Source organism: Pichia membranifaciens (genome assembly GCF_001661235.1).
Source record: "Pichia membranifaciens NRRL Y-2026 unplaced genomic scaffold PICMEscaffold_1, whole genome shotgun sequence".
Lineage (NCBI taxonomy): Eukaryota > Fungi > Ascomycota > Pichiomycetes > Pichiales > Pichiaceae > Pichia > Pichia membranifaciens.
This window is the reverse complement of record NW_017566982.1, coordinates 621,001-642,721: the sequence shown is the minus strand read 5'-3', so window position 1 is coordinate 642,721 and position 21,721 is coordinate 621,001. Positions and strand designations below refer to the sequence as shown.

General features: G+C 45.0%; 13 protein-coding genes across 13 annotated transcripts; 7 read left to right on the top strand and 6 right to left on the bottom strand.

Annotated features, from left to right (window-relative positions):
* Nucleotides 1-102: 102 nt before the first annotated feature.
* PICMEDRAFT_26869 (hypothetical protein) lies at nt 103-414 on the top strand (the record flags this gene model as incomplete). The annotated part of the gene is made up of 1 exon (XM_019162467.1): nt 103-414. A coding segment is annotated over one exon (312 nt), but the record flags the coding sequence as incomplete, so codon positions are not given.
* Nucleotides 415-501: 87 nt separating this feature from the next.
* Nucleotides 502-960, bottom strand: PICMEDRAFT_30177 (hypothetical protein; the record flags this gene model as incomplete). The annotated part of the gene is made up of 1 exon (XM_019162630.1): nt 502-960. One exon carries the CDS (start codon nt 958-960, stop codon nt 502-504), a length of 459 nt encoding a protein of 152 aa, XP_019019720.1.
* Nucleotides 961-1,255: 295 nt separating this feature from the next.
* Nucleotides 1,256-1,687, top strand: PICMEDRAFT_9138 (hypothetical protein; the record flags this gene model as incomplete). Its single annotated transcript, XM_019165068.1, has 1 exon — nt 1,256-1,687. One exon carries the CDS (start codon nt 1,256-1,258, stop codon nt 1,685-1,687), a length of 432 nt encoding a protein of 143 aa, XP_019019719.1.
* Nucleotides 1,688-2,041: 354 nt separating this feature from the next.
* Nucleotides 2,042-2,743, top strand: PICMEDRAFT_56831 (hypothetical protein; the record flags this gene model as incomplete). The annotated part of the gene is made up of 1 exon (XM_019163201.1): nt 2,042-2,743. One exon carries the CDS (start codon nt 2,042-2,044, stop codon nt 2,741-2,743), a length of 702 nt encoding a protein of 233 aa, XP_019019718.1.
* Nucleotides 2,744-2,810: 67 nt separating this feature from the next.
* Nucleotides 2,811-4,657, bottom strand: PICMEDRAFT_84444 (hypothetical protein). Its single transcript, XM_019165006.1, has one exon. It carries the CDS (start codon nt 4,584-4,586, stop codon nt 2,877-2,879), a length of 1,710 nt encoding a protein of 569 aa, XP_019019717.1. The 5' UTR covers nt 4,587-4,657; the 3' UTR covers nt 2,811-2,876.
* Nucleotides 4,658-4,800: 143 nt separating this feature from the next.
* PICMEDRAFT_14149 (hypothetical protein) lies at nt 4,801-7,469 on the bottom strand. Its single transcript, XM_019160246.1, has one exon. The coding sequence runs from the start codon at nt 7,090-7,092 to the stop codon at nt 4,978-4,980; it is 2,115 nt and encodes a 704-aa protein (XP_019019716.1). The 5' UTR covers nt 7,093-7,469; the 3' UTR covers nt 4,801-4,977.
* Nucleotides 7,119-7,735, top strand: PICMEDRAFT_84390 (hypothetical protein). The gene has a single exon (XM_019165005.1). It carries the CDS (start codon nt 7,220-7,222, stop codon nt 7,616-7,618), a length of 399 nt encoding a protein of 132 aa, XP_019019715.1. The 5' UTR covers nt 7,119-7,219; the 3' UTR covers nt 7,619-7,735.
* A 1-nt stretch (nt 7,736) lies between these two features.
* On the bottom strand, nt 7,737-8,704 carry PICMEDRAFT_14148 (hypothetical protein). Its single transcript, XM_019160245.1, has one exon. It carries the CDS (start codon nt 8,525-8,527, stop codon nt 7,853-7,855), a length of 675 nt encoding a protein of 224 aa, XP_019019714.1. The 5' UTR covers nt 8,528-8,704; the 3' UTR covers nt 7,737-7,852.
* A 56-nt stretch (nt 8,705-8,760) lies between these two features.
* Nucleotides 8,761-13,361, top strand: PICMEDRAFT_14147 (hypothetical protein). Its single transcript, XM_019160244.1, has one exon. The coding sequence runs from the start codon at nt 8,943-8,945 to the stop codon at nt 13,269-13,271; it is 4,329 nt and encodes a 1,442-aa protein (XP_019019713.1). The 5' UTR covers nt 8,761-8,942; the 3' UTR covers nt 13,272-13,361.
* A 337-nt stretch (nt 13,362-13,698) lies between these two features.
* On the top strand, nt 13,699-15,168 carry PICMEDRAFT_14146 (hypothetical protein). The gene has a single exon (XM_019160243.1). The coding sequence runs from the start codon at nt 13,717-13,719 to the stop codon at nt 15,082-15,084; it is 1,368 nt and encodes a 455-aa protein (XP_019019712.1). The 5' UTR covers nt 13,699-13,716; the 3' UTR covers nt 15,085-15,168.
* Nucleotides 15,169-15,188: 20 nt separating this feature from the next.
* Nucleotides 15,189-16,493, bottom strand: PICMEDRAFT_75262 (hypothetical protein; the record flags this gene model as incomplete). The annotated part of the gene is made up of 1 exon (XM_019164935.1): nt 15,189-16,493. The coding sequence occupies one exon, from the start codon at nt 16,491-16,493 to the stop codon at nt 15,189-15,191; it is 1,305 nt and encodes a 434-aa protein (XP_019019711.1).
* A 507-nt stretch (nt 16,494-17,000) lies between these two features.
* On the bottom strand, nt 17,001-18,011 carry PICMEDRAFT_56826 (hypothetical protein; the record flags this gene model as incomplete). Its single annotated transcript, XM_019163200.1, has 1 exon — nt 17,001-18,011. The coding sequence occupies one exon, from the start codon at nt 18,009-18,011 to the stop codon at nt 17,001-17,003; it is 1,011 nt and encodes a 336-aa protein (XP_019019710.1).
* Nucleotides 18,012-19,101: 1,090 nt separating this feature from the next.
* On the top strand, nt 19,102-21,684 carry PICMEDRAFT_84329 (hypothetical protein). The gene has a single exon (XM_019165004.1). It carries the CDS (start codon nt 19,308-19,310, stop codon nt 21,615-21,617), a length of 2,310 nt encoding a protein of 769 aa, XP_019019709.1. The 5' UTR covers nt 19,102-19,307; the 3' UTR covers nt 21,618-21,684.
* Nucleotides 21,685-21,721: the final 37 nt, after the last annotated feature.

Genomic DNA, 21,721 nt, shown 5'->3' with positions numbered 1-21,721 from the left:
GTAAGCCAACAACAGGCCCCAGAACAACACCAAAAACAACACAACCAACATCAGCGTCAATACCAAAACCGTAATCATAATCAGAATCAGAACCAAAACCAGAATCAAAACCGCCAGCAGAAAAAGAACACATATGCCCCAAAACGTGGACCTATTATTGACCTTGAGCCTGTTTTGAATAAGCAAGTCAGCGTCAGAATAAGTGGAGGCCGTGAGATTATAGGCACCCTTGCGGGATATGACCAGTTAATGAACCTGGTGGTCGAAAACGCAGTAGTCAAGACACCAGGCCATATTTCTTACTCCGAGAAAGACGAAGAAATTAAGTTAGACAAAGTGGTTGTCATTGGCAGATTGCTGCTCGCGTTAGAACCTATGGATGGATACGAAGTCATTACCAATCCTAATGTACAATTCGATTTTGTTATATAAAAAGTATGCATCGCTCTATTTTGTTCTTTATCGTATGTAAAGTAAGCAATTAATCATGTTAGTTGAGCTTCAGTCACTGCTGGCGCAGCCTCTACACCCGCACTTCACACATCTGAAATCCTCATTGGCCTTCCGGACGCTTTTTGGAACCCTGCAAACACAAACAGTCTCGCCTATGCACTGTAGGCAGCACAAGTTCTCGTATCCTCTTTTCCTCCATTTCGCAATAAGTTCACCGTTGACAAATTTATGTTTCACTAGCCATATGTATAGCGGCTGGCTTATTAGCTTTCTCTGAAAGTATAGAGAATATATGTATCGACTTTTTTGGTGATCTACTCTGTGAATGTCCCAGTATAGCTCGTGTTTCGGCCTCGACGGATTAACCTCTTTAGACTCAAGCGTCTGCATCTTATCTTGGAATTTTTTCAACGTGGGAAGAATCTTTTCAAACCCTTCGGGTGGCTGTGATCTTGGCGGTATCCTTATCGATTTTCCATTCGGCTTACCATCTCCCGCTGTTCCCATATTGTACTGTGATTTGTCCCTTCCTCAATTATCTTCAGCCGTATGCTGCACCAATGGTATTTGCTCTGACCGAACCTTTGCATGAGAAAGCTATCCTTATGTATTGAGAAAGGTTTCTAGAGGATTTGTTAGTGAGCTTACGTAATAGCAATCTCTGTTCTGTCATGTTTTTTCAGCACGGCATATTTGGCAAAAGCATAGAAATTCATATGTTGAATCACGCAGCTTCTTTCTTTAAAAACTATCTGTCGAGGCAATCAGAGAGCGTCAGACAAGCAGTGGCCAATATTGCACGATGGATTCTGTCACACAAATCCTTGAAAGAGTTCAAAATAGAGTCTTTGGCGACTTTGATGTTTATCAGCTAATACGTTTAGTAATCATCATTGGTGGGTATGTCTTCCTTAGAATGAGAGTTTCTGATTACCTCAAGCAGCAACAGTTGAAGACTAAGGTTGAGCAGGACAGAGATCTGAAGGCCCAAAAACTTATTGACGATCCCACGGGCGAAGTTGCGGAGGCTGAAGCGGAAGCGCTCTTCCCAAACAACGAAGGGATTTCGAGAAGTGAAAAGGGCTGGGGTTGGGGTAAGTCCACCAGGCGGAAGGTTAAAAAGCAGCAAGCTATATTTGAAAAGGAAATTGAGAAGGCTGCTGTCGATGCTCAAAGGAAGCTAGAGACTGGATACGATAGTGATGAAGAGATCAAGGAGCTTTTACAAGAGTAGTTTTTTCGTTCAGAAGATAAGACTTCTAGAAATCGCACCTGATAGCACCATCTATCCTCTCCTGAGCCTGCATTGCTGTGCAGTGCATTAATACGTATGCACCGTTACTCATGTGTAAAACCCCACCATAATTTAACCCATGTAAATCTACTAATGAACCCCTCCCCTTAAATACAGTCCAGCCAGGCCACGTCTCAGGCAGGCCAAATTACGTAATACTGAAAAAAAAAACATCACCACCCTTATTTCTTGAAAAAAGAGATCAGAGATACCATGAGAGTTGCAGATCTCGTAAAATGCCAACAAGGTAAGCCAGCCAGAGTGCTGAGAGATAGGACAACTGCCACTATATACATGAGTTTTAGGGATAGAGGACAGCGAACGATCCTGCCATTTGGCTTGGACTGGGCCGATATACAGCAAAACGCAACAGAGACGTTGGAGTTCCCGGTACCAGTCAATGGTAAACCTACAAGAATTGAAACAGAATGCTTTCAGCAATTCAGCAACCTGACAACTTTGATGAAAGATTCGTCTTTCTACACGGGTAACTTGAAGAGTCTTTTACTTGACGAAGTGCAGAACGGGGGACGAAAAAAAGCAAGCATTGTTTATTTAGAAGGTGGTGTAAACGACGGTTTGAAGAGATACTCGGACAAGTACAGAAAGAAAATAAAGATAGGGAAGTCGATTACCGATCATCCGTTTATTTTGCGCTTTTTTCCTCAGGAGCTTCACAGCGTGATGTCTTCAAAATCCGGAAAAAAGTCGCTAAATGTCAGTAAATACAAACAGGGATCCAAAATGGGGATGAACATCGACAAGATCATCAAGACTGCAGAGGAAAGACAACAAGAAATCTTGCAACGGTTGAACGAGGTCGCTACAAACAACAACGATGATGATATCGATGATGCGGATAACCAGGAGGAAGAGGAAAATTTTGACGATGAGTTTGAAGATGACGAAGACGACGATTACAATGCTGAAAAGTATTTTGATGACGGTGACGATTTTGGCGACGGCGACGAGGGTGACGAGGAAGCAGCGTTTTAGCCTTTCATCTTCATGGTTAAGATATATGTCTATACCACCAATTATATCCCAATGTCTAGTGTACAACTAATAAAACTAACGCAATCTATAAATAGTCCTTACGATCAAATGTAAATGGATGAGACTGCGCTCTTTAGCGATGTCTTCTACGCTCCATTTTACGTCTCTCGTACCAACTCAATGGTCTTCTGGAATCACTCTCGCCTTTCTCATTATTGCCCAAACTAGGGACATCCCCTGCTGTCTTAGGGAGTTCGGAAGCAGTGTTGTGTAGCACGAATTTCTCACTTGAAGAGGATGAATCTAAATTGCTATCAAAAAGTGAACTCATTGAGATAATGTGTTTTGGTGGTGGAGGTGGTGGTATATCATCGTCTTCTTCGTCGTCGTCATCATCATGGTTATTCTCAAACAAGTCAGTACGGTCTACCCCTTTAAGATCTGGCAATCGTCTCCCTTGATAGCTTTTTCTCATTTCATCATCATCAAGTCTAGCTAGCCTCTCTTTTTGAGGAGATTTACGGTTAGGCACCTTATTTCTGCCACTTTTGGATGAGCTTCTGAAATCAACCACTTGACCCAAAGTGTACTCTCCTTCGCTTTCCGAGCTGTCTGGCTCGTACTTATTTTTGGAATCGTTATTTTTGAATGACAAAGAGGAAACTGTTAGTCCCTTCTCTTTGTAAATTGCTTCTTGTCTGGACGCAATGCTTTTTTTCCATTGATCAGTGACATTGATATCACGCATATTAACTAATCCTGGGGATACACTCGAGGCCAAGTCATAGTCATCATCATTTTCGTCATCAGTATCAAACAACTTCTTTGGTCTCTCTTGGATTAGCTCAGGGCTTTCAACTTTGAGTTTCACCCTTCCATCTAATTCATCGTTAATATCTTTCTTTTCAACATCACCATGGCTGCTATTATTTGTATTAAACGTGATGTTGTTCAATATCGAAGGAAATTTGAGTGTATTATCAAGAAATGAGAACCAGTTACCAACTGTGTTGGTAGCAGCCGGAGTAGACGAAGACTCGTCATCCGTGTTTCCCTTGAACGTTATGCTGTTAGATTTCTGCAGATCATATTTACTTGGTGAATTTTTCGGCGTCTGCACTGGAGATTGACTAGGAGATCTTGAGCTATTATATCGTTTTTCAAAATTGGAAAACTTGTTGTTAATTTTCCCCATGCCACTACTGGACTCTTCTATGTTCAGCTCTCCTAATTCGGGCAAATTGTCGACTTCGCTTTTTCTCAATTTCTGAGACTTGCCTCTCAAGGAGTTCCCAAACAATTGAGAATCGGAACCCACTGATGATTTCTCCTTCTTACTCATTTGCATTCTTCCTGCACTCTGTGTGCCGATAGGAACTTCGCCTTTTTTCGGGTAGTAAGTCATTTCCAAATAAACCTTACCGGCTTCCCTGCCCTCCCAATAAAGAGTGAACCATCCATCGAACCCTTCGCTAGTACTTCGTTTAAGAGCCGTGCTGTAATCCACTTCACCACAACATATCAATTTGGCGTCATTCTTCTTCTGATGATATGCATTGATATATAGTGTGCGCTCTTCGATGCCGTCTAAGTTGAACCATAGCTCGTCATTGAACGTAGGAGTTTGTCCACCTCTAGAGACGACTTTGGTGGATTCTTCTTGGTCCTGTATACGGATTGTAATAAAAGGCGACTGTTTGTCCATCTTCAGCACATTTCGAAGACCATGTGCCTTGGTAACCACAACAACCAACGTATTATTTCTGATACCCGACGCATATGCACCTTTCTTCCTTTGAGGGTTCCCCTCTGGAGAGAGCTGCGATGTTGTGAACTCCGACATGACTCACAAGTTAGTATCCCTGCTTTGTTTTTCAATAGATTAAGAGCAGACAATGTTCAGTAAACGCCAAAACTGAAACCAAAACAAGTAAATGAACCATGGGAAACATAGAACGGTAAGTAGAAATCAAACACACCTTCGACACGAAAAAATAACTTATCGAGAAACCAGCCACGCGCTATGCCCCTCAAATTTGTAAACATTGGAACATTTTGTTCTATTCATGAAGAGCTGGACCTGTAACGACAGAAATAAATATGTAGAATAACAGGGTAGATATAAACATTCAATAAATAAAGTATAAAGATATTGTAACAAACGATGTAAACAGATAATGCTGGAGTTTGTGAAAAAACACAATAAATACGAAAAAGAACATATAAGTGGGTTTCTAGACAAGGGCTAGCCAACTCATTACCAAAGTGACCATGCTGACCCAATTTGAAGATGTGCCAACGTTGAAAGCTGCAGCAGCACCATTTGAATGAGAAGATGAAGCAATGGAAGAGACTGAGGAGGATGAAACACTGCTGGCGCTCAAAGTTGAAGCAGCTATCTTGCCGCTGTCGTCAGTAGAGGAGACAATTACATCTGCGGTTGCAGAAGCTGGGGCGTCGGAACCGCTCATCTTCAAAATTTCACTGCTGTTTGGCTCGTCAATGGTGTTGTTGAATCTACCGGTCTTGGTGAAATCGTTAGGTAAAGAGTCGTTATCGTAGGTGTAAGTAGAGCCGTCCCAACAGTAGTCGCTGAAACACTTCTTACATTCGGCACCCATTTCGACACCCATTCTTTCCTTTGATCTCTGCAAAATGGCGCATGCAACACACTTAGGGAAATCTTCGTCGATGGTCAAGTTGTTGTAGGTGGAGACGGCGAAACCGTTCTGGATCATACTCAACTTGTCATCGTCGTCATACTTCAGCTTGAACGTAGAAGTATTGGACTCAAAAGTCCAAGGACGGTTGGCAGTATAGACGACCAAAGGTGGGACGTAAGTCGTGTTGACTTCCTTCATCAAGCTCGTAAGGTTGGAAGCGTAACAACCAAAGAAGGTTGGACGTGCGGTCAAGTTGTTGTGCAAGAAGGTGTCGACGCCTGGGACGTATGGGAAAGAGAAGTTCGCCGAAGCGTTGGAGAACTGTCTTTCGTAAGTGTAGACGAGTGAGGAGCCACTTGGCCAGTTCTGGTTGGTGTCTGCGGAGTTGTCGTAGGCAAAGATGACATCAACTTCTCTGTCGTCGGACAAGAGAGGATACAATGGAATATTCTGCTGGTCTTCACCACCGTCAACGAGGTATAGGGTGTCGGCCGACTTGATGGACTTGGAGGACCCGTAAGGGGAGTTATAGAATGGGTTTGGGGTCCAGGGAGCGATGTCGTTGTTGTCGTTGTCCAAGTCGGTCAAGAAGGACTTAGCTGCGGAGTAGGCCAAGCCCGACAAGGAGGTGGTGTTCAACTGTAGCAGGAACTGGTTGAAAAGAGTGGAGGAGGTTCCAAAGACGAACCCGGTGTTGTCCAGGCCGGCCCAGCAGGAGCCGTTGCCGGAGGGCTTCCCGCCGTCCATAGGGGTGCCGACGTACTTTAAGTCAGCAAAGGAGTCGACATAGGGGTCCCAGGAGCCCAACTCGTACGGGTTGAACTCGAAGACGGTGGAGTTCGAGTTGATGATCTTGCGGCCCGGGGTTCTACCGTCGGAGACGATGATCGGGAAGGGCATGGAGTGGTTGGTGAAGACCTCCCAGTCTCTCAAGCTGGTGAAAGTCATGCTCTCGCCGAAGTCGTCGAGGCCGGGGAAGAACTGGTGGGACAAGCCTCTCCCCCAAGGGTCGGTCATGGACACGTTGAAGCCTGCGTCCCGCTTGGCGTCGACGGCGTCCTTGATGTGGTCCCAGTACTTGGCGTCCTTGACGATGTTGATGCCGTACGGGTCGAGCATCTTGTGCTCCAAGTCCCAGATCGCGTTGTCCTGGCCGTTCTGGTCGATGATGTCCTGCACGGACGTCCAGTTGTTGAACACTAGCGACGAGAGGAACCACGAGCCGCCCGAGAGGCCCGACACGTACGACGTGGCGCCCAAGAGCGGCAGCCCGTGCGACGAGGCGCCCACCGTCCTGTTGTCCAGTCCGGCGATCTCCCCAGCGGCACACAGCATTGCCCGGTACCCTCCGCCGGAGAAGCTCAGCCCGATCCGGGGGGCTCTTGCCGACGAGTTCTTGCGCACCTTGTCCAGGAAGTCGTCCGTGTCCAGGTCCGTGAGGTTCACGCTGCTCAAGAACAGCTTCAGGTTGTCGAACGTCACGTTGTCTCTCGCCTGCATCCACTCGTGCTCCTCGTCGCTGATACCGTCTGCCTGTCGGAGAAATCCGACCCTGTTGTCCGCGTCCTTGTCGTCCAGGTAGTCTGGGCACTCCACGATTCCGGGCGCATACGAGTCCGTGGGCGACCATGCGCTGGCCGCCGAGGCCAGCATCACTGCTGCGGGGATTAGCTGTTTCACCATCATCTCTGTCTGCACTAACGAGGGGGTGTGTACGATGTAGAACCACACAACCAAACAAAAACAGCCCTAACTCGAGCCCACCCGCAGAGAGGGCCTTCCGGCGGACGCCCCCGTATATATAATATAATAGATGCGTATATATATAGAATTCAGACGTGTCACACAGAGCCCCGTCACTCGATCCGCACGCCTCCTTCGTGGGCTTCTTCCTTCGGGGGGCTCCCTCTTTCGGGGGCTTCCTCCGCGCCTGCCCCTCAGCTGTCTCGGTGACGGCACCCGGGCCCCTGTTGTTGTTGTGCCCATACCCGTTCGGGCCAGAGAGACGACGTCAAGCCTCCGGACGCACAGCGAAAAAGACCGTTTCTTCCGCTCCGCCCGCTCCGAGCGGTTCGCGCAGACGGGACTCGGGACTCATCCGCGTAAATCCGAAGAAACCGGACCTGGGCCGATCGACTCGGGTCCAGAGTGGCGAGACGATCGACGGCAAAGGTCGATCGACGGCAAAGACGATCGACGGCAAAATTGTTGATCCTGGATCAGGGGCTTCGGTACGGTACAACAGAGGGTTATATACCATTATATACAGGGTGTCGGGCTATGTGCAGGACGGCAGGCGGCAACGGCGGCAACGGCGGCAACGGCGGCAACGGAGAGAAAACAGTAGTGGTGTATATTGGTTGCTTCTATACGTATACAATAAAGTGCAGGGCCGCGAGGCGTGGTGGTGTGCCGGGGTTGGGGTGGATGGGTGTTCGTTCGTGTCTTAGTTGCTGTGGCCGTTGTCGTTGTCGTCGGAGGGGTCGGCGGGGTTCCTGGCGACGTTCTTCTTGTAGTGGAGGCGGACACGGCCCCGCTTGCCGTGTGCAGCGGCGCGGCGCTCAAAGAGCGGGTCGTGGCGGCGGGGGGCGGCGTCCTTGGCGTCCTTTGCGTCGGCGTCCAGCTCCTTGAGCTTGGCCTCCATCTGCGGGTTCTTGTCGAAAATGTACTTGGAGATCTGCAGCTTGGGCCCCACGAGCGAGTCCACGGCGTCGTCGGCCTCGTAGCCGTCGTCCTCGAAGGCCAGGTCCTCGTAGATGTTCACAAGGATCTTCGGGCTCGTCTTCTTCGCCTTGGGCTTGATCGGCGACAGCAGCGGGTTGTACCCCTGGTAGAGCTTGTCCAAGAGCACGTCCCGGGGCTCAAGGTTCACCGTGCTGGGCACCTTGTCCACGTTGCTGAAGCCCCTCCGCAGCTTCGGCGCCGTCCGCTGCTGGCTGCTCACGGGCCTCGGCACGCCGTCCTTGCCCTTCCCGCTCTTCTGTCCGCAGCCGCCCGCCGTCGGGCCAGCCTGCACGCCCGCCTGCTGGTTCTGCTGCTGCTGTATCGTCTTGTGCAGCTGCAGCTTCTGCGTCTTCGCCTGCAGCAGCTTCGTGGCGCTCGACGACGAGCTCGACTGCATCCTCACGTTGATAACAACGGGCTGTGCCGGTCTCCGCAAACGTAGTATCGCTCTCGATCCAAACATGCTGTGTGGTGTCGGTGTGGCTTTGCTGTTGCTGTCTTCTGTGTTTCTGGCCAGTACAACACGCCGGCCGGGCCCCTCCCGTCCTCTTCTTCTTCCTCCCCCTCCTCCTGCTGCCCCTGATAAACGAACCCGCCAGTTCCACCAGAAGGCAAACAAAACGCACCGCACCGCACCGCTGCTGAGCAAGAAAATTTGGCTCTCTACCGGCAACAATGACGCTCGCTATCATCCCGTCGGAGAAACTGATGCTACATGTGGAGCAAAGGAACCTTTCTGAGACCCCTGGTTAGCCACGGGAGTTTGGTAGAGCCCTCCAGTGAAGCTGCTTTGACCAACAACCACCACCACCATGAGACTCACGTTGTCCTCGCTATATGCTGTGACGCTCTCGGTGCTAGTGGCTGGGGCAGAGCCCTCTGCAGGAGAGACGCTGCCACCACAGGGAAACGTCGAGATCTCCTTGGTATCCACATGGACGGAGACGCCGTTCAAGCTCAACGTGCTCGAGGCGGTTGCGTCGATCAACGAGTCCCTCTACGAGCCGCTTGTTCTCAGACTGATGAACATCGAACACGGTGAGAGGGCCGAGGACCTTGTCTACGACGAGGACGCCGATGAGATATCTGACACCGAGTTCTACCGGTACGCATTGTCGTTGCTACCTTCAACAATGGACCAGGCTCTGGCAGACTTGGACATCTCCAACAAGATCATGACTCCGAGAATTCAGGCACACTACCAGTACTACCAGTCGCAGATCAAGGCGGCACACACCTGCGAGGAAGACGTGGTTCTATTCGACTCCTTCGGCGAAGAGTTCTATTGCGATCAGGACGCAGCGTTCATGTTGCGTACTGCAGACTACACGATGATCTTTGAGGATTTCAGCTTCCCCTTCGACCGCTTGATCGGATCCCCATCTAACTCTGCAGTAGTTTACGTCATCTACGGTGACTACAACAGCAAGTATTTCAGAGCCATGTTCTACAACATGTACCACTCGGTGAATGCGAAGAAATTCAACTTGGTGTGGAGATATGTTCCTACCCAAGCTGCCTCCAAAAAGCCTGAAACTCTTTCTGCTTACGGAGTGGCGTTAAACTTGAAAAGAACTGACTACATCGCGATCGACGATAGAGGCTTTTCAGAGGAGCAACAGAAGAATTTGGAGTTTGGTAAGGATGGAAACGCTGATATCCAAGAGCAGGGTGATTTGGACCCATCTGGACTCTTTGACGCCCAATATTCCGACATTCAAGCTGTAAAAGAAGAGGACATCCAAACGCTCGGTCTTAAAGTGACAAAGTTTATCAACGATTCGAAAAACAAACTGTTCGATCTCAGAAAATTATTGGCAGAGTTTCCAAAGTACGCCTACTCTGTGTCACAGCTAGAGTATGCCGACGAAGACCTCATCGATGTAGAGCTCACAGCTGAGGAATCGTATAAGACTTTTATTCCTACAGGTATTTACATCAACAATGCTATTATTGCGGCAGATAAGACCGATCTTTTTGAAATACTGAGAACAATCAAAAGGGAGCTGTCCTTCACAAAGATGTTCGAGACCATCGGACTACCATATGAAACCTCAAAGGATGTAATGATCTATTTTTCAAGGTTAATGTTGGACCTCTTCCAGAGTCCTTCTAGGAGATACGACTTTTCCAAATTTTCGAAAACAATCGTCTACTTGAATGATATCGAGATAGATCAAAGGTACTCCAGTTTTGCTTCAGCGCGGGAAGCTTATCAAAGCAAACCTGCCGCAGGTCAACTTCCACGTGCAAAAGAAAACATCCATGAAATGATCTTTGCTATAGATTTAACCAACCCGGTTCAATTGCAATACCTTTTGACTTTTGCAGAACAAGTCATCTCTCAAAACATCCCCATCAAAATTGGTGTTATTCCATTCTTGGAAACTTCAGCATGGAACGATCGTGCCGTGAGTAAGTTGTTCGGCACCTACCATGAACTCGGTGCGCTTCAAACCTTCAACTACTTAAGAATGTTGAACAGGTTTGTCAATTCTAATGAGCCTTTGACATTACTTTCTTTCAGAGCTTTGGATTTCCCATACTTGGACGACTCTCTTCAATACAGATACACTGACAATTTAGCAAACATCTACTCCACGTTTGGCCTTTCAAAAGAGTATCCTCTGATTATCTCCAACGGAATAATATACAATTTCAACGAAATTGATTCAGCTTTAAACCAGGTCTTTGAAGATATGAGCATCCTTCACGGATCCTTACGTAGCAAGAAGATCCCTGAGAATATGAAACTCTCAACGTTCTTGAAAAAGAATGCTGTTAAGATTAGAAATAGCGCTTTGATTCCTGACACGATCTCCCAGTACAAAGATAAATTTATTCAACCTCCAAGCTTTGTCTCCTTCAAACATTGGCAAACTGTCGATTTCTTGAGAGTGGTGAAGGAGCCATATAGAAATGAAGCACTTGTTACTTTGAACTTGATGGGTTCACTCATGGACCCAGACTATGTCCAGCAAGTTATTGAGCTTTTAAAGTTCTCTTCCAAAGCAAAGGGTGTCAAAATTGTTGTATCAGATATTCATGCGACTACTGCTTTTAAGGAGCTGATCGAATTACCAACTGTCGATGAACAGCTACAGTTCTTGATGAAACTTTCATCTACCAGTATCAATGATGATTTCCAAGTCAGGGATACTCATACAGTCATTAGAGACATGTTCAAAATTAACTACAGACTTACCACAGATATCAAGCTGGTGATTGCTGGAAGAAAAATTCCAGTGGAAAAGATATTAACAAGTGATATCATTTCATCTATAGTACAATTTGAACGCTCATCGCGTCTGACAGGTTTGAAACAATTGTACAAAACTTATGCACCTGATATCACATACAAAGATGCCTTTGATAATTTTGAGCTGTTTTCTTGGATGGTCTCTTACTCATACTTTTTCCCAGCTTCCGAGTATTATCTGGCAGATTCGTTGCCCCGTATATCCACTGAGCTGCTTCCTATAAAGAATAGCATTCATAGTGACGTTGAAAATGAATTGCTCAACGTTAAAATAGTTTTGGATCCTGTTTCAGAAACTGCGCAAGAGCTTGTTTCTTTTATACCTATTTTTGAAAAACTTCCGTTCTTGTCGCTGCATGTTCATCTCAGACCAAATCCATCGATGAAAGAAATACCAGTCAAGAGATTCTACAAGAGTTTGATCAACACATTACCATTAAACGCCGAGAAAAATATTGTCTTTGAAGACGTTCCAGAGAAAACTTTATTTAATGTTGGCTTGAAGACGACACAAAGATGGATGGTGGCAATTAAAGAGGCTTCCACAGACTTGGATAACTTAAAACTTGACCTCACCAATACTTACTCTGCATACGGTGAGTTTATCTTAAGGAATATTCTCCTTGAAGGTTACGCTACATATTTTGAAGGATCTAAGTCGTATCCTCCAGCAGCATTGCCAATTGAACTTATCGGTGAGACAAATTCTGATACCAATATTATGGCCAATTTTGGTTACTTTCAATTGAAGGCCAATCCAGGTATGTGGAAATTGCAAATCAAAGAACGTACCAAAGGTGCCGAAATTTTCAATTTACCTGAGCCTTTAAGCATTGGTATCGTTGATTTGGATGGTACAGTTGTTAGACCGGTATTTGAAAAGAACTGGGGTATGGAAACTGTTAATTTGGTTGAGCCTATTTCTGGTCCTGCAGAGGAAGAAAATTTGTTTACCAGCATATATTTGAAAGGAAAAGAGCTTTTCAATAACTTTTTTACAGAACGGAAACAGCAGGCGGACATAAATATTTTCACGGTGGCTTCAGGACATTTGTATGAAAGATTCTTAGGCATTATGATTTCGTCTGTGATGAAACAAACGACCCACACTGTCAAGTTCTGGTTGATTGAAAACTACATGTCTCCAGACTTTAAAAAGCATTTACCAGTACTCGCAGAACATTATGGATTTGAATACGAGTTAGTCATGTACAACTGGCCAATTTGGTTAGCCGGACAACGTGAAAGACAACGTACAATTTGGGGATACAAAATCTTATTTTTGGATGTTTTATTTCCACAGGATTTAGACAAGATCATTTTCGTTGACTCCGACCAGATCATAAGAACAGATCTGAAGGAGCTAGTAGATGAAGACCTAGAGGGCGCACCTTATGGTTATACCCCAATGTGCGATTCTAGAAAAGAGATGGAAGGGTTTCGTTTTTGGAAAAAAGGCTACTGGGAGACTTTCCTTGGTGATGAGTATAAGTACCATATTAGCGCGCTATATGTTGTCGATTTGATCAGATTTAGACAGATTGCCGCTGGAGATATCCTGAGACATCATTACCAGCAGCTTTCATATGATCCAAACTCCTTGAGCAACTTGGATCAAGATCTTCCAAACAATCTCCAGAGAAATATCCCAATTCATTCGCTTTCTCAAGAATGGCTATGGTGTGAGACCTGGTGCAGTGATGAATCGCTCAAAGACGCCAAGACGATTGATTTGTGCAACAACCCACTTACAAAAGAACCAAAGCTTGATAGAGCCAGAAGGCAGATAAAAGAGTGGACGGAATTGGACAACGAAGTGTCAAATCTTATTGCAGGCAGGAAAAACCAGCCAAACTCAGATTTGGAGCATGATGAGCTTTGATTCCTCTCTTGCGCTTTGCAGCACCTTCACATTATTATGAAATTCTAACTGTTTATAGACGTTTATGCATTCAATGTGTTTTTCACACACTTTTTATTTATTATTTATTATCTATTATTTATTATTTATTATTCATTATTCTTTATTCTTTATTTATTACCTTGATTATACACTATTCGATCTCAAATCAGCGCTTCCTGTGCGAAGACTTTTTTGTCAAAGTGGAAAACACGACTTTCGGGCCCATGCTGATTTCCTTGGTCGCGATAGCTTGTCGGGTCTCGGTAGACCTTCCTCTTCTGTACCTCCGAGGTAACAGTCCTACTCTCGCTTGCATCATAGCATGTTCTTCGGATGTCCAGAAGAGGGTGGTTAAACACGTCGAGTAGCCGGCATCAGCAACTGCTTTTAGAGACCCAAGAAAGCGGTTGTACTGCGAGCAGTCATGATTAGCAGATTAGTCCTACCTACATGCTCGAAACGGTTTTTTGTGAGACAGTTTTGCTCGCATGACCACAACCCCAAAGCAACCAAAGCAGCAACGACGTCGACAGCTACGCTTGAGCTTGCTACAAAACAGCAGCTATACATGCTAGACCCAGCATCTCCAGGATCAGTGTTTTTCTTGCCACATGGAACACGTATATTCAATAAATTGTTAAAGTTCATGAAACTCCAACAAGAAAAACAAGGATTTACTGAAGTTATTTCACCTTTAATATACAAGAAACAACTCTGGGAAACGTCAGGACATTGGGCTAAATATTCGGAAGACATGTTTCGTGTAGAAGGAAATGACAAATCCAAGTCTAATGAGCTGGAAAAGGACGATATTTATGGTTTGAAGCCTATGAATTGTCCGGGCCACTGTGTCATATTTAAACGGTTCAACAGGTCCTACAAGGAATTGCCTATTAGGTTTAGTGATTGGTCAAGTTTGCATCGTAATGAAGCTAGTGGTGCTTTAACGGGATTGACACGTGTCAGAAGGTTCCACCAAGATGATGGACACATATTTTGTACCCATGAACAAGTTGGTGATGAGATTTCTAAAACTATCAAATTGATTAAGATATGTTACTCTGTCTTTGGGTTGGATAACTTCAGAATGATGCTTTCAACGAGGCCCGACAACTACATCGGAACTTTGGAAGACTGGACACGTGCCGAAAGCGAACTTTCTAATGTTTTAGACTCTGAACTAGGGGCTGGAGAATGGTCTTTGAGAGAGGGAGATGGTGCATTCTATGGTCCTAAAATCGATATATTGCTGACTGATCACTTTGGTAAAGAGCATCAAGCAGCAACCATCCAATTGGATTTTCAGCTTCCTCAAAGATTTAAACTTGAATATCAAAACGCTGAAGACAGCTATGATACTCCAATCATGATCCATAGAGCAATTTTTGGGTCAGTAGAACGTTTCATGGCGTTGTTGATTGATCACTACGCAGGTAAATGGCCATTCTGGTTATCTCCAAGACAAGCTGTTGTTATTCCAATTAACGATGCTCATAAAGATTATGCCAGAGAGGTTGTAAAGGTTTTGAGTAACGAGTCTCAAGATTTTGAACATGCAACTAAGTTGAGTCAAAGTAAATTTTACGTTGACTTGGATGATAGAAACGAAACAATCGGTTTCAGAACAAAAGAGGCCATTGGGAAAGGCTACAACTTTATCATACTTGTTGGTGATAAGGAAATTGAAAGCGGGAAGCTGGCTATCAGACCAAGCTACAGTCGTAAAATTGAAAACTTGTCTGTCGATGACACTAGAAACAAATTCAAAGATCTTGAAAATAACTATCATTGAGATGATAAAACTCTGTACATATATAACAACCTATCTGTTTATTTTTATTCCTATAAATACAAATATTAGAGCTAACAAAAGGTGATAAAAAACAAAAAGTAACTTTATCTGATATCTGTATGACTAGCTTTCAATTTATTTATAGACTCCTCAACAATGCTTTTCCTCAAACTTGGTAGGTTTTCAAGAGTGTAGCTCAATTCAAGCTGAGGAAACTTGGAATTTATAATGTCAAAGTCTGCCAAGTTCTGCGGGAGGAACGCTGCATGGTCGCTCATAAACTGGTTCCTTTTTATTGAATCATTTTCTTGTAATGTCTTCAACTCGCTTTCAAAATCGTTGATCAAGTTCTGCACCTTTTTATTCAAAGCACAACGGCGATCTACTTCTAGAACGAGATAGTAATATGAATCAATGAAATCCAAAGAATCTTCAGAGAACTGAATTATATCTTCTTTATAGTCATTTAGTGTGTCAAAGTGGGCCTTGATTTCTCTGGTGATCTTCAGTAGATTATTTTGTACTTGTTTTTCCAATACGTTTGCTGAGAAGTCCTTTATTTCCTTGAAACACTTGATTAGCTTATTTCGGAAATCCTCAAATATGCTAACAAACTTTTCAATGTCTTTACAATTCTGGGAAATGATATCACAATTACTCTGTAGAATGTCCATTGATGCTGCTTTTTGGGCGCTCTGCTTCTGCATCAAGTCATAGAACGCATCATTCTTACTATTTTGCAATTCGTAATTGATGCAATTGTCCAAGTGAGTGTTCAAATCTTTCAAGATATCGATGATTTCGGCCTCTAGCTCGGTATTGTTTTTTACTAGGCCATCAAGCTCCTTCTCATTTTCTTTTCTGATGAAATACTTTTGGTAAAACGAGTTTATGGATTCCCACTCATTGTATAGATAATTAGATTCATTTTGAAATCTGACAATAATGTTTTCCATTATTTTAGAGTCCACTAGGCTATCAATGAGCACAAAATGGTTATCCATCTTGCTTATTATATCACTGATATGGTCATTATTTATATAGTCGTATAACGTTCTATTTTCGTTGCAATTTTTAGTGACACAAAGAGACGGGTCCACCTTTATAGATTTCATCTGGTCGTAGATTTTTTCAAGTCTATTAATCTTTTGCTTAGATTCAACAAAATACAGAGACTTTTTCCGTGAAACGTCTGATATGCATAATGAAACTGATCTTTTTAGTGACTCAAATATTCTCAAATGATTTCGTAAAGATTTGACAATAAAAGAGAGTTCTAGTGTCAGCTTCTCCTTCCTAGCAAGCTGATCAAACGAGTCTGCCAGGTTTTGGTTTGCCACAAAGCAAATCCTTTTAGCCTCGTTTAATTTAATGATGGCATCATTTTTTATGGTGCCAATAGTTTGCATAGTATCAGCAATAATATTGGTAATCAGTGATTTACCAATTGGCTGTGGAATTGCTAATATGGTGTGGATACCTCAGCTTGATCATGAGGCAATGCAAGTCTAGGTTGGTTGACAATGCCAGGGCGCTCTTACTTTGTGAGATAAGATAGTGAGATTTGCACACCCTCAAGACGCACACTGTCGGAGATTTTTTGTTTTGTTTTGTTTTGATCTCAATTCAATTGAGAGTACTTTATCAGTAAGTTTGCGACGAGGGCAAAGGGTGGGCTTGTTAATGTGACAACACTTCATACATATTTACGAATACAAAAATATGGTTTCTATACAACCTGGACATTATAAGTTGAAGAGGAACACGACGTTATTGAAAAAATAATAAAACAGTTGGTAAAAAGGTAAACGAGGGAAGGTCTACACACAGCTTTGGAAAGAGGTGTGTAGATAAACAATTGGTATCAAAAAATTACCTGAAGAAATGTGATTTGAACGAAGCTTAAGATTGGAAGATTAAGCAGTGCCCCATTCTGGTGTACCCCAGGTTCTGAAAGAAAGATCATCACCAAGAGAGTTGAAGAAGTCTCCGATATAGTTGTCAGGACCATAAATTCCGCTATCATAGAGTTCGAAGTTGTCCAAGATGTCGCTAATGAAAGGCTTACTTGCGTAAACCAAGTTGACAACTGATGCGGTGATACCACCCTGGTAGACGTCGTCGAAGAATTCAACAGTCTTGTTTCCAGCGTAGTCGTTGGAGTAGGTGAAGTCAGAGGCGGTTCTCATAACGACGATTCTGCTAAAGTCAACTAAACCATACATTGCAGCTCTGATGAGAGCTTCCAAACTTGCGTTGTCTTCTTGTTGGGTTGTGCAGTAGGTACCAGTACCATTTGTGATCAAAGAAGTGTAATTGGCAAAAGTTTGGTCCAAAAGCTCACCGAACCAATATGTGTCACCTGTCAAGGTGTCGCAAGCAATTGCCTTTGGAGGTTTGTTGGCAGGGGAGTAGTTATAGGTGGATCTGAACTCTTCGTTAGTGGCACTACCGTTGAAAAGGAAGGCACCTTGTGCTAAGGATAGAGCACGGTCTCTTAAGTTTGCGTTCAACTCAAACACTTCTGTGCCATAGATATTTTCAGGATACTGGCCAGGTTCTTCGGAACCCAAGGCAAAGTAGCCTGTGGTCCAGTTGGAAGGAAGGTCTCTTGCGTCGACTTCGTACTCAAGAATTTGGACGGCAAATCTAGCGAAGGTAACATCACCGATGGTACCTTGCAATGGGGAGATTCCAGCAATACCGGCAATCAAGAAGAAGGTAGAGCTCAAGTCGAAGAGTGGAGACAAAGCGAAAGCGGTCAAACTGGAAGCAGCGTTAATTTCACCTTCACCGACGGTCAATTGGCAGAGCTCGTAGTTTGCGTCACAATGGATCTCACTATAGATTGGAGACAAGCCTGGAAGAGTGATGTGGTGGACAAACTCGTAACTGAGATGGAATGGCTCCTCTTCCAAGGAGAACATGTTCACGATGACGACCTTAGGAGTGTACAGCTTATTCTCTTCATAGACGGTCTGGTTGAGGCCAGCGGTCTTGACTGGAGCAGAAGGCTGGGAGACGCTGGCAGAGGCGACCGTTGCGGTAGATGCATACGATGGCTTGTAAAGCAAGCTAGAGGAAGGGAAGAGGGCACCATTTGCGGTGGCGGCGATACTCAAGGCAGCCAAGACGGTCTTGAAGTTCATGGTGGATGTCCTTGTGTGGAGGTCGAGCGAGTGCGATGTTTGTAGAAAGGAGGGAGAGAGAGGGAGGAAGAAGAGCTCAATAATCAAAAGCCCAGCTAGAAAGAAGAGAAAAAGGACGATGAGAAGAAGCTTAAGAATGAGACGGGAGGATACTAGGCCGCTGGACAGCAAAGTGTTTCCACGAGAGAGAGAAAGAGAGAAAGAGATTTCGGAATTGAGACGAAGAAACGCTAAGCAGCGGTTCGAAATTACGCAATTTATTGGAACAATAGAGCCTGTGTATCGTCTCTCCCTCTCTGTGCACGACACCTCGGCGGCAAAGCGCTCTGGGGGCCCGGTAGGCAGCAGCAGAGTCCAGAAGATAAGCAAGAAGGGTAAACGCAGCCGAAAATAGACAAGAGAGCAATAAGCTTCGCTGCTGCCGCCCGAAGACGACACCACTGCATCCTCGATGGCATTGTCTCGCTCCGGTCCCGCTAGGCATGCCCTCTTCCGTCTGGGCCGTCTGGAGTCTCTTTCTGCCGTCTGTCTCTGCTCCGCCCGTCTTGCGAGCTCAACAACGGCCCGGTCCGTATCAGCATTATCGCCCAATCAGGTAAAAGTCCCAATCAGGAAGTGCGCACCTTCCGAAAACAGTCCCGGCGTCGAAAGATCGGCCTAGGGCTCTCTGCCGTGTCCGTGTCCGTGTCCGTGTCCGTCTCTGTGCCGCCTCGAGCGGTAGGGAGCGGCAGGCCTTCTCAGGTAAGTTTGATCTTGTTGGGTGTAGTTGTCTGTTGGTTGTATGTTCCCGTTGGAACAAAGGGCAGCAGGGGCGCATGTCCGCCGCATCGGGCAGGCAAGCCGGCAACCGAGGGTTTTTCAGTTTTTTCTTGCCGACGCGTCGATGCGATGTAGTCGACGCGTCGGCGCGAGGTATGCCAAATCGAAGCGGCTTCCACATTCTGGCCACCACCATGAAAATCCGATCCAGATGTTGCAGAAAGGGCCCTGGGCATATGTCCTTCTGCTAAAGACCTCCGGTTCTCGTGTGCGGAAGGACAGCTCAGCGGTATCAGCATCAGCATCTCCGCGGCCATGGCAGAAGCAGAGTTTCAGTTCCGCAGTGCCTTGGAGGACTATGAGAGCAAGAACTATAAAAAGGCCCTCGTCGGGGTCGACAGGATTTTGAAGAAGAACCCAATGCACAGCCAGACGTATGCGTTGAAGGCGCTCATCCTTGCGTTCTATCATCCGTCCAACCAGGCGAACAAGGATGTGAATGCCCTTGTGTCGCTCTCCAGCGCTACGATGCAGGAGTGCGATTCGTTGATCAACACTGCGGTCAAGTACGGTCCGGCCAACTCGGTCTCGGCGCACTTGTCCGCGTTGTACTACCGCCAGATCAAGAACTACGAGAAGGCAGCCCACTTCTACACCATTACGATCTCCAACAACCCGGGAAACAAGGCCGTGCTCAGAGATCTTTCTTCGTGCTTGTCCCAGCTGCGCACGTACAAGTCGCTAGCGAAAACCCGCTTTGACTACCTCCAGGCTGAGCCGGGCTACCGGGCTAATTACACTTCCACAGCAGTCGCGTACGATCTCAACAAAGATTATGCGGGAGCCATCAAGATCTGCGACCAGGTCGAAGATCTCATCAAGGACAAGCTAATTGACGACGACTTGGTTGAAAACTCCGAGTGCATCATCTACAAGGTCACCTTGCTTGTCAAACTTGGTGAAACAGAAAAAGCACAGGAGCTTATCGACAGCGAGTTGCAGAGTACCAAAAAGTTCAGGTGTTTAGACGTCGAAGGCCTCTTGAACCTCAAGTACCACCTCTTAATAAACCTCAATAAGCTCAGCGAAGCTCAACTAGTCATCAGAACCCTTCTCAAAAGAAACCCAGACAACATTATATACTACAAAGACCTAGTCAAATGCCTGAAGATCGAAGATGACGATGAGCTTAAGGTAAAGCTTTTTGCCAAATTGGCAAAGTTTTACCCTAAATCCGACCTCCCACGTTTCTTACCGCTCACCTTCCTCAAAGGTGAGAAGTTTGCATCTCATTTGAAGCCTTACCTAGCCAGCTTGTTCAGACGCGGTGTGCCTTCTATCTTTTCTAACATCAAGCCCTTGTACAAAAAACACGCGAACCGGGCTGTGATCTTGGAAACAGTCCAATCTTTTGAAAAGGAAGAAAAGAACCCATTGATCCTTACCTGGATTAAGTACTTCATTTCCCAGCACTTTTACAAGTTGAAAGACTATAATACCGCTCTTGTCAAAATTAACGATGCCATCAAGGTCACTCCAACCCTCATCGAACTATATATGTTCAAAGCAAGAATCTTGAAACACCAAGGCAAATTGATAGAAGCCGCCACTGAAATTAATACTGCAAGATCCATGGACCTTCAGGATAGGTTTGTCAATAGTAAAACAGTCAAGTACTACTTGCGGGCTGATCTCATTGACGAGGCACTAGACACAGCTACGCTTTTCACCAAGAATGATGATGAACCAACTGGTTTAAAAGATTTGCATATGTTGCAATGCTGTTGGTTCATCGCCGAATACGCAGAGTCTTTGACCAGACTTTTCAAAAAAAAACTTTCCCAATTCAAAGAACTTAAAGAGAAGCCAAACGAGGATGACACAGAAGCAGAAAATATCCACTTAATTCAAAGACAGATTGAGGCATATTTGGGACTTTCCCTACAGCGTTATTTTTCTATTTTCTCCATTTACGCTGAGTACTACGAAGATCAATTTGACTTCCATTTCTTTGCCTTCCGTAAAGGTACTGCACGGACATATCTTGAAATGATCAAGTGGGCCGACGAATTATACCATCAAGCCTTTATTGGTCGTGTTTATTCCGATTTGATGTCATTGATCGCATTTAGCGTTGAGAATAGGACTGTTCTTGCTGAAGCTCTAGATCTTACAGGCTTCAACAACGGGAAAAGGTCTAAGAAGGAGAAAAAAGATGAGGTGAAGTGGAAGGATCATATGATCAATTATAACAAAGTCTATGACTCAGATGTATTCGGCCATGAACTTGTTGAATCTATTGTACAAAAGCATGACTTCTCCAAGCTCGACATTATTGAAAAGATCATTGCTAGAAAGGATGGTGAGCATGGTAAGCCTGAAACCCTTGATTTTTTGAGTGGTGAATTCGAGTATGAGTTTATTTCAGGAAAGTATGTCGTTGCATTGGCCTCCATAAGGAAGGTCAAAGCATTGACTGTTCTCAATAATGAGGAGGGCGAAAAGGCAAAGGCTCTTTTTGCTGATATGATTGCCCAGGTCAATCGCTTTTTGGAAACCCCTAGTACGGATCCAAAAATTGCCTCTTTGCAAAAGGTTGTTAAACTTGGACTGACCAGAATCTAGACATTTCGTTTGTGTATAAACATATAAATGTTGTTCACATACCTGTATAAACAAGAATTTTTTTTGCATACAACTGCAACTACAGTGCATCTTTTCGTTTGCTA

Bases quoted from the DNA above. Each gene is read 5' to 3' on its own strand.
- PICMEDRAFT_84444 (XM_019165006.1), bottom strand. From the start codon at position 4,586: ATGTCGGAGTTCACAACATCGCAGCTCTCTCCAGAGGGGAACCCTCAA.
- PICMEDRAFT_14149 (XM_019160246.1), bottom strand. From the start codon at position 7,092: ATGATGGTGAAACAGCTAATCCCCGCAGCAGTGATGCTGGCCTCGGCG.
- PICMEDRAFT_84390 (XM_019165005.1), top strand. From the start codon at position 7,220: ATGCGTATATATATAGAATTCAGACGTGTCACACAGAGCCCCGTCACT.
- PICMEDRAFT_14148 (XM_019160245.1), bottom strand. From the start codon at position 8,527: ATGCAGTCGAGCTCGTCGTCGAGCGCCACGAAGCTGCTGCAGGCGAAG.
- PICMEDRAFT_14147 (XM_019160244.1), top strand. From the start codon at position 8,943: ATGAGACTCACGTTGTCCTCGCTATATGCTGTGACGCTCTCGGTGCTA.
- PICMEDRAFT_14146 (XM_019160243.1), top strand. From the start codon at position 13,717: ATGATTAGCAGATTAGTCCTACCTACATGCTCGAAACGGTTTTTTGTG.
- PICMEDRAFT_84329 (XM_019165004.1), top strand. From the start codon at position 19,308: ATGGCAGAAGCAGAGTTTCAGTTCCGCAGTGCCTTGGAGGACTATGAG.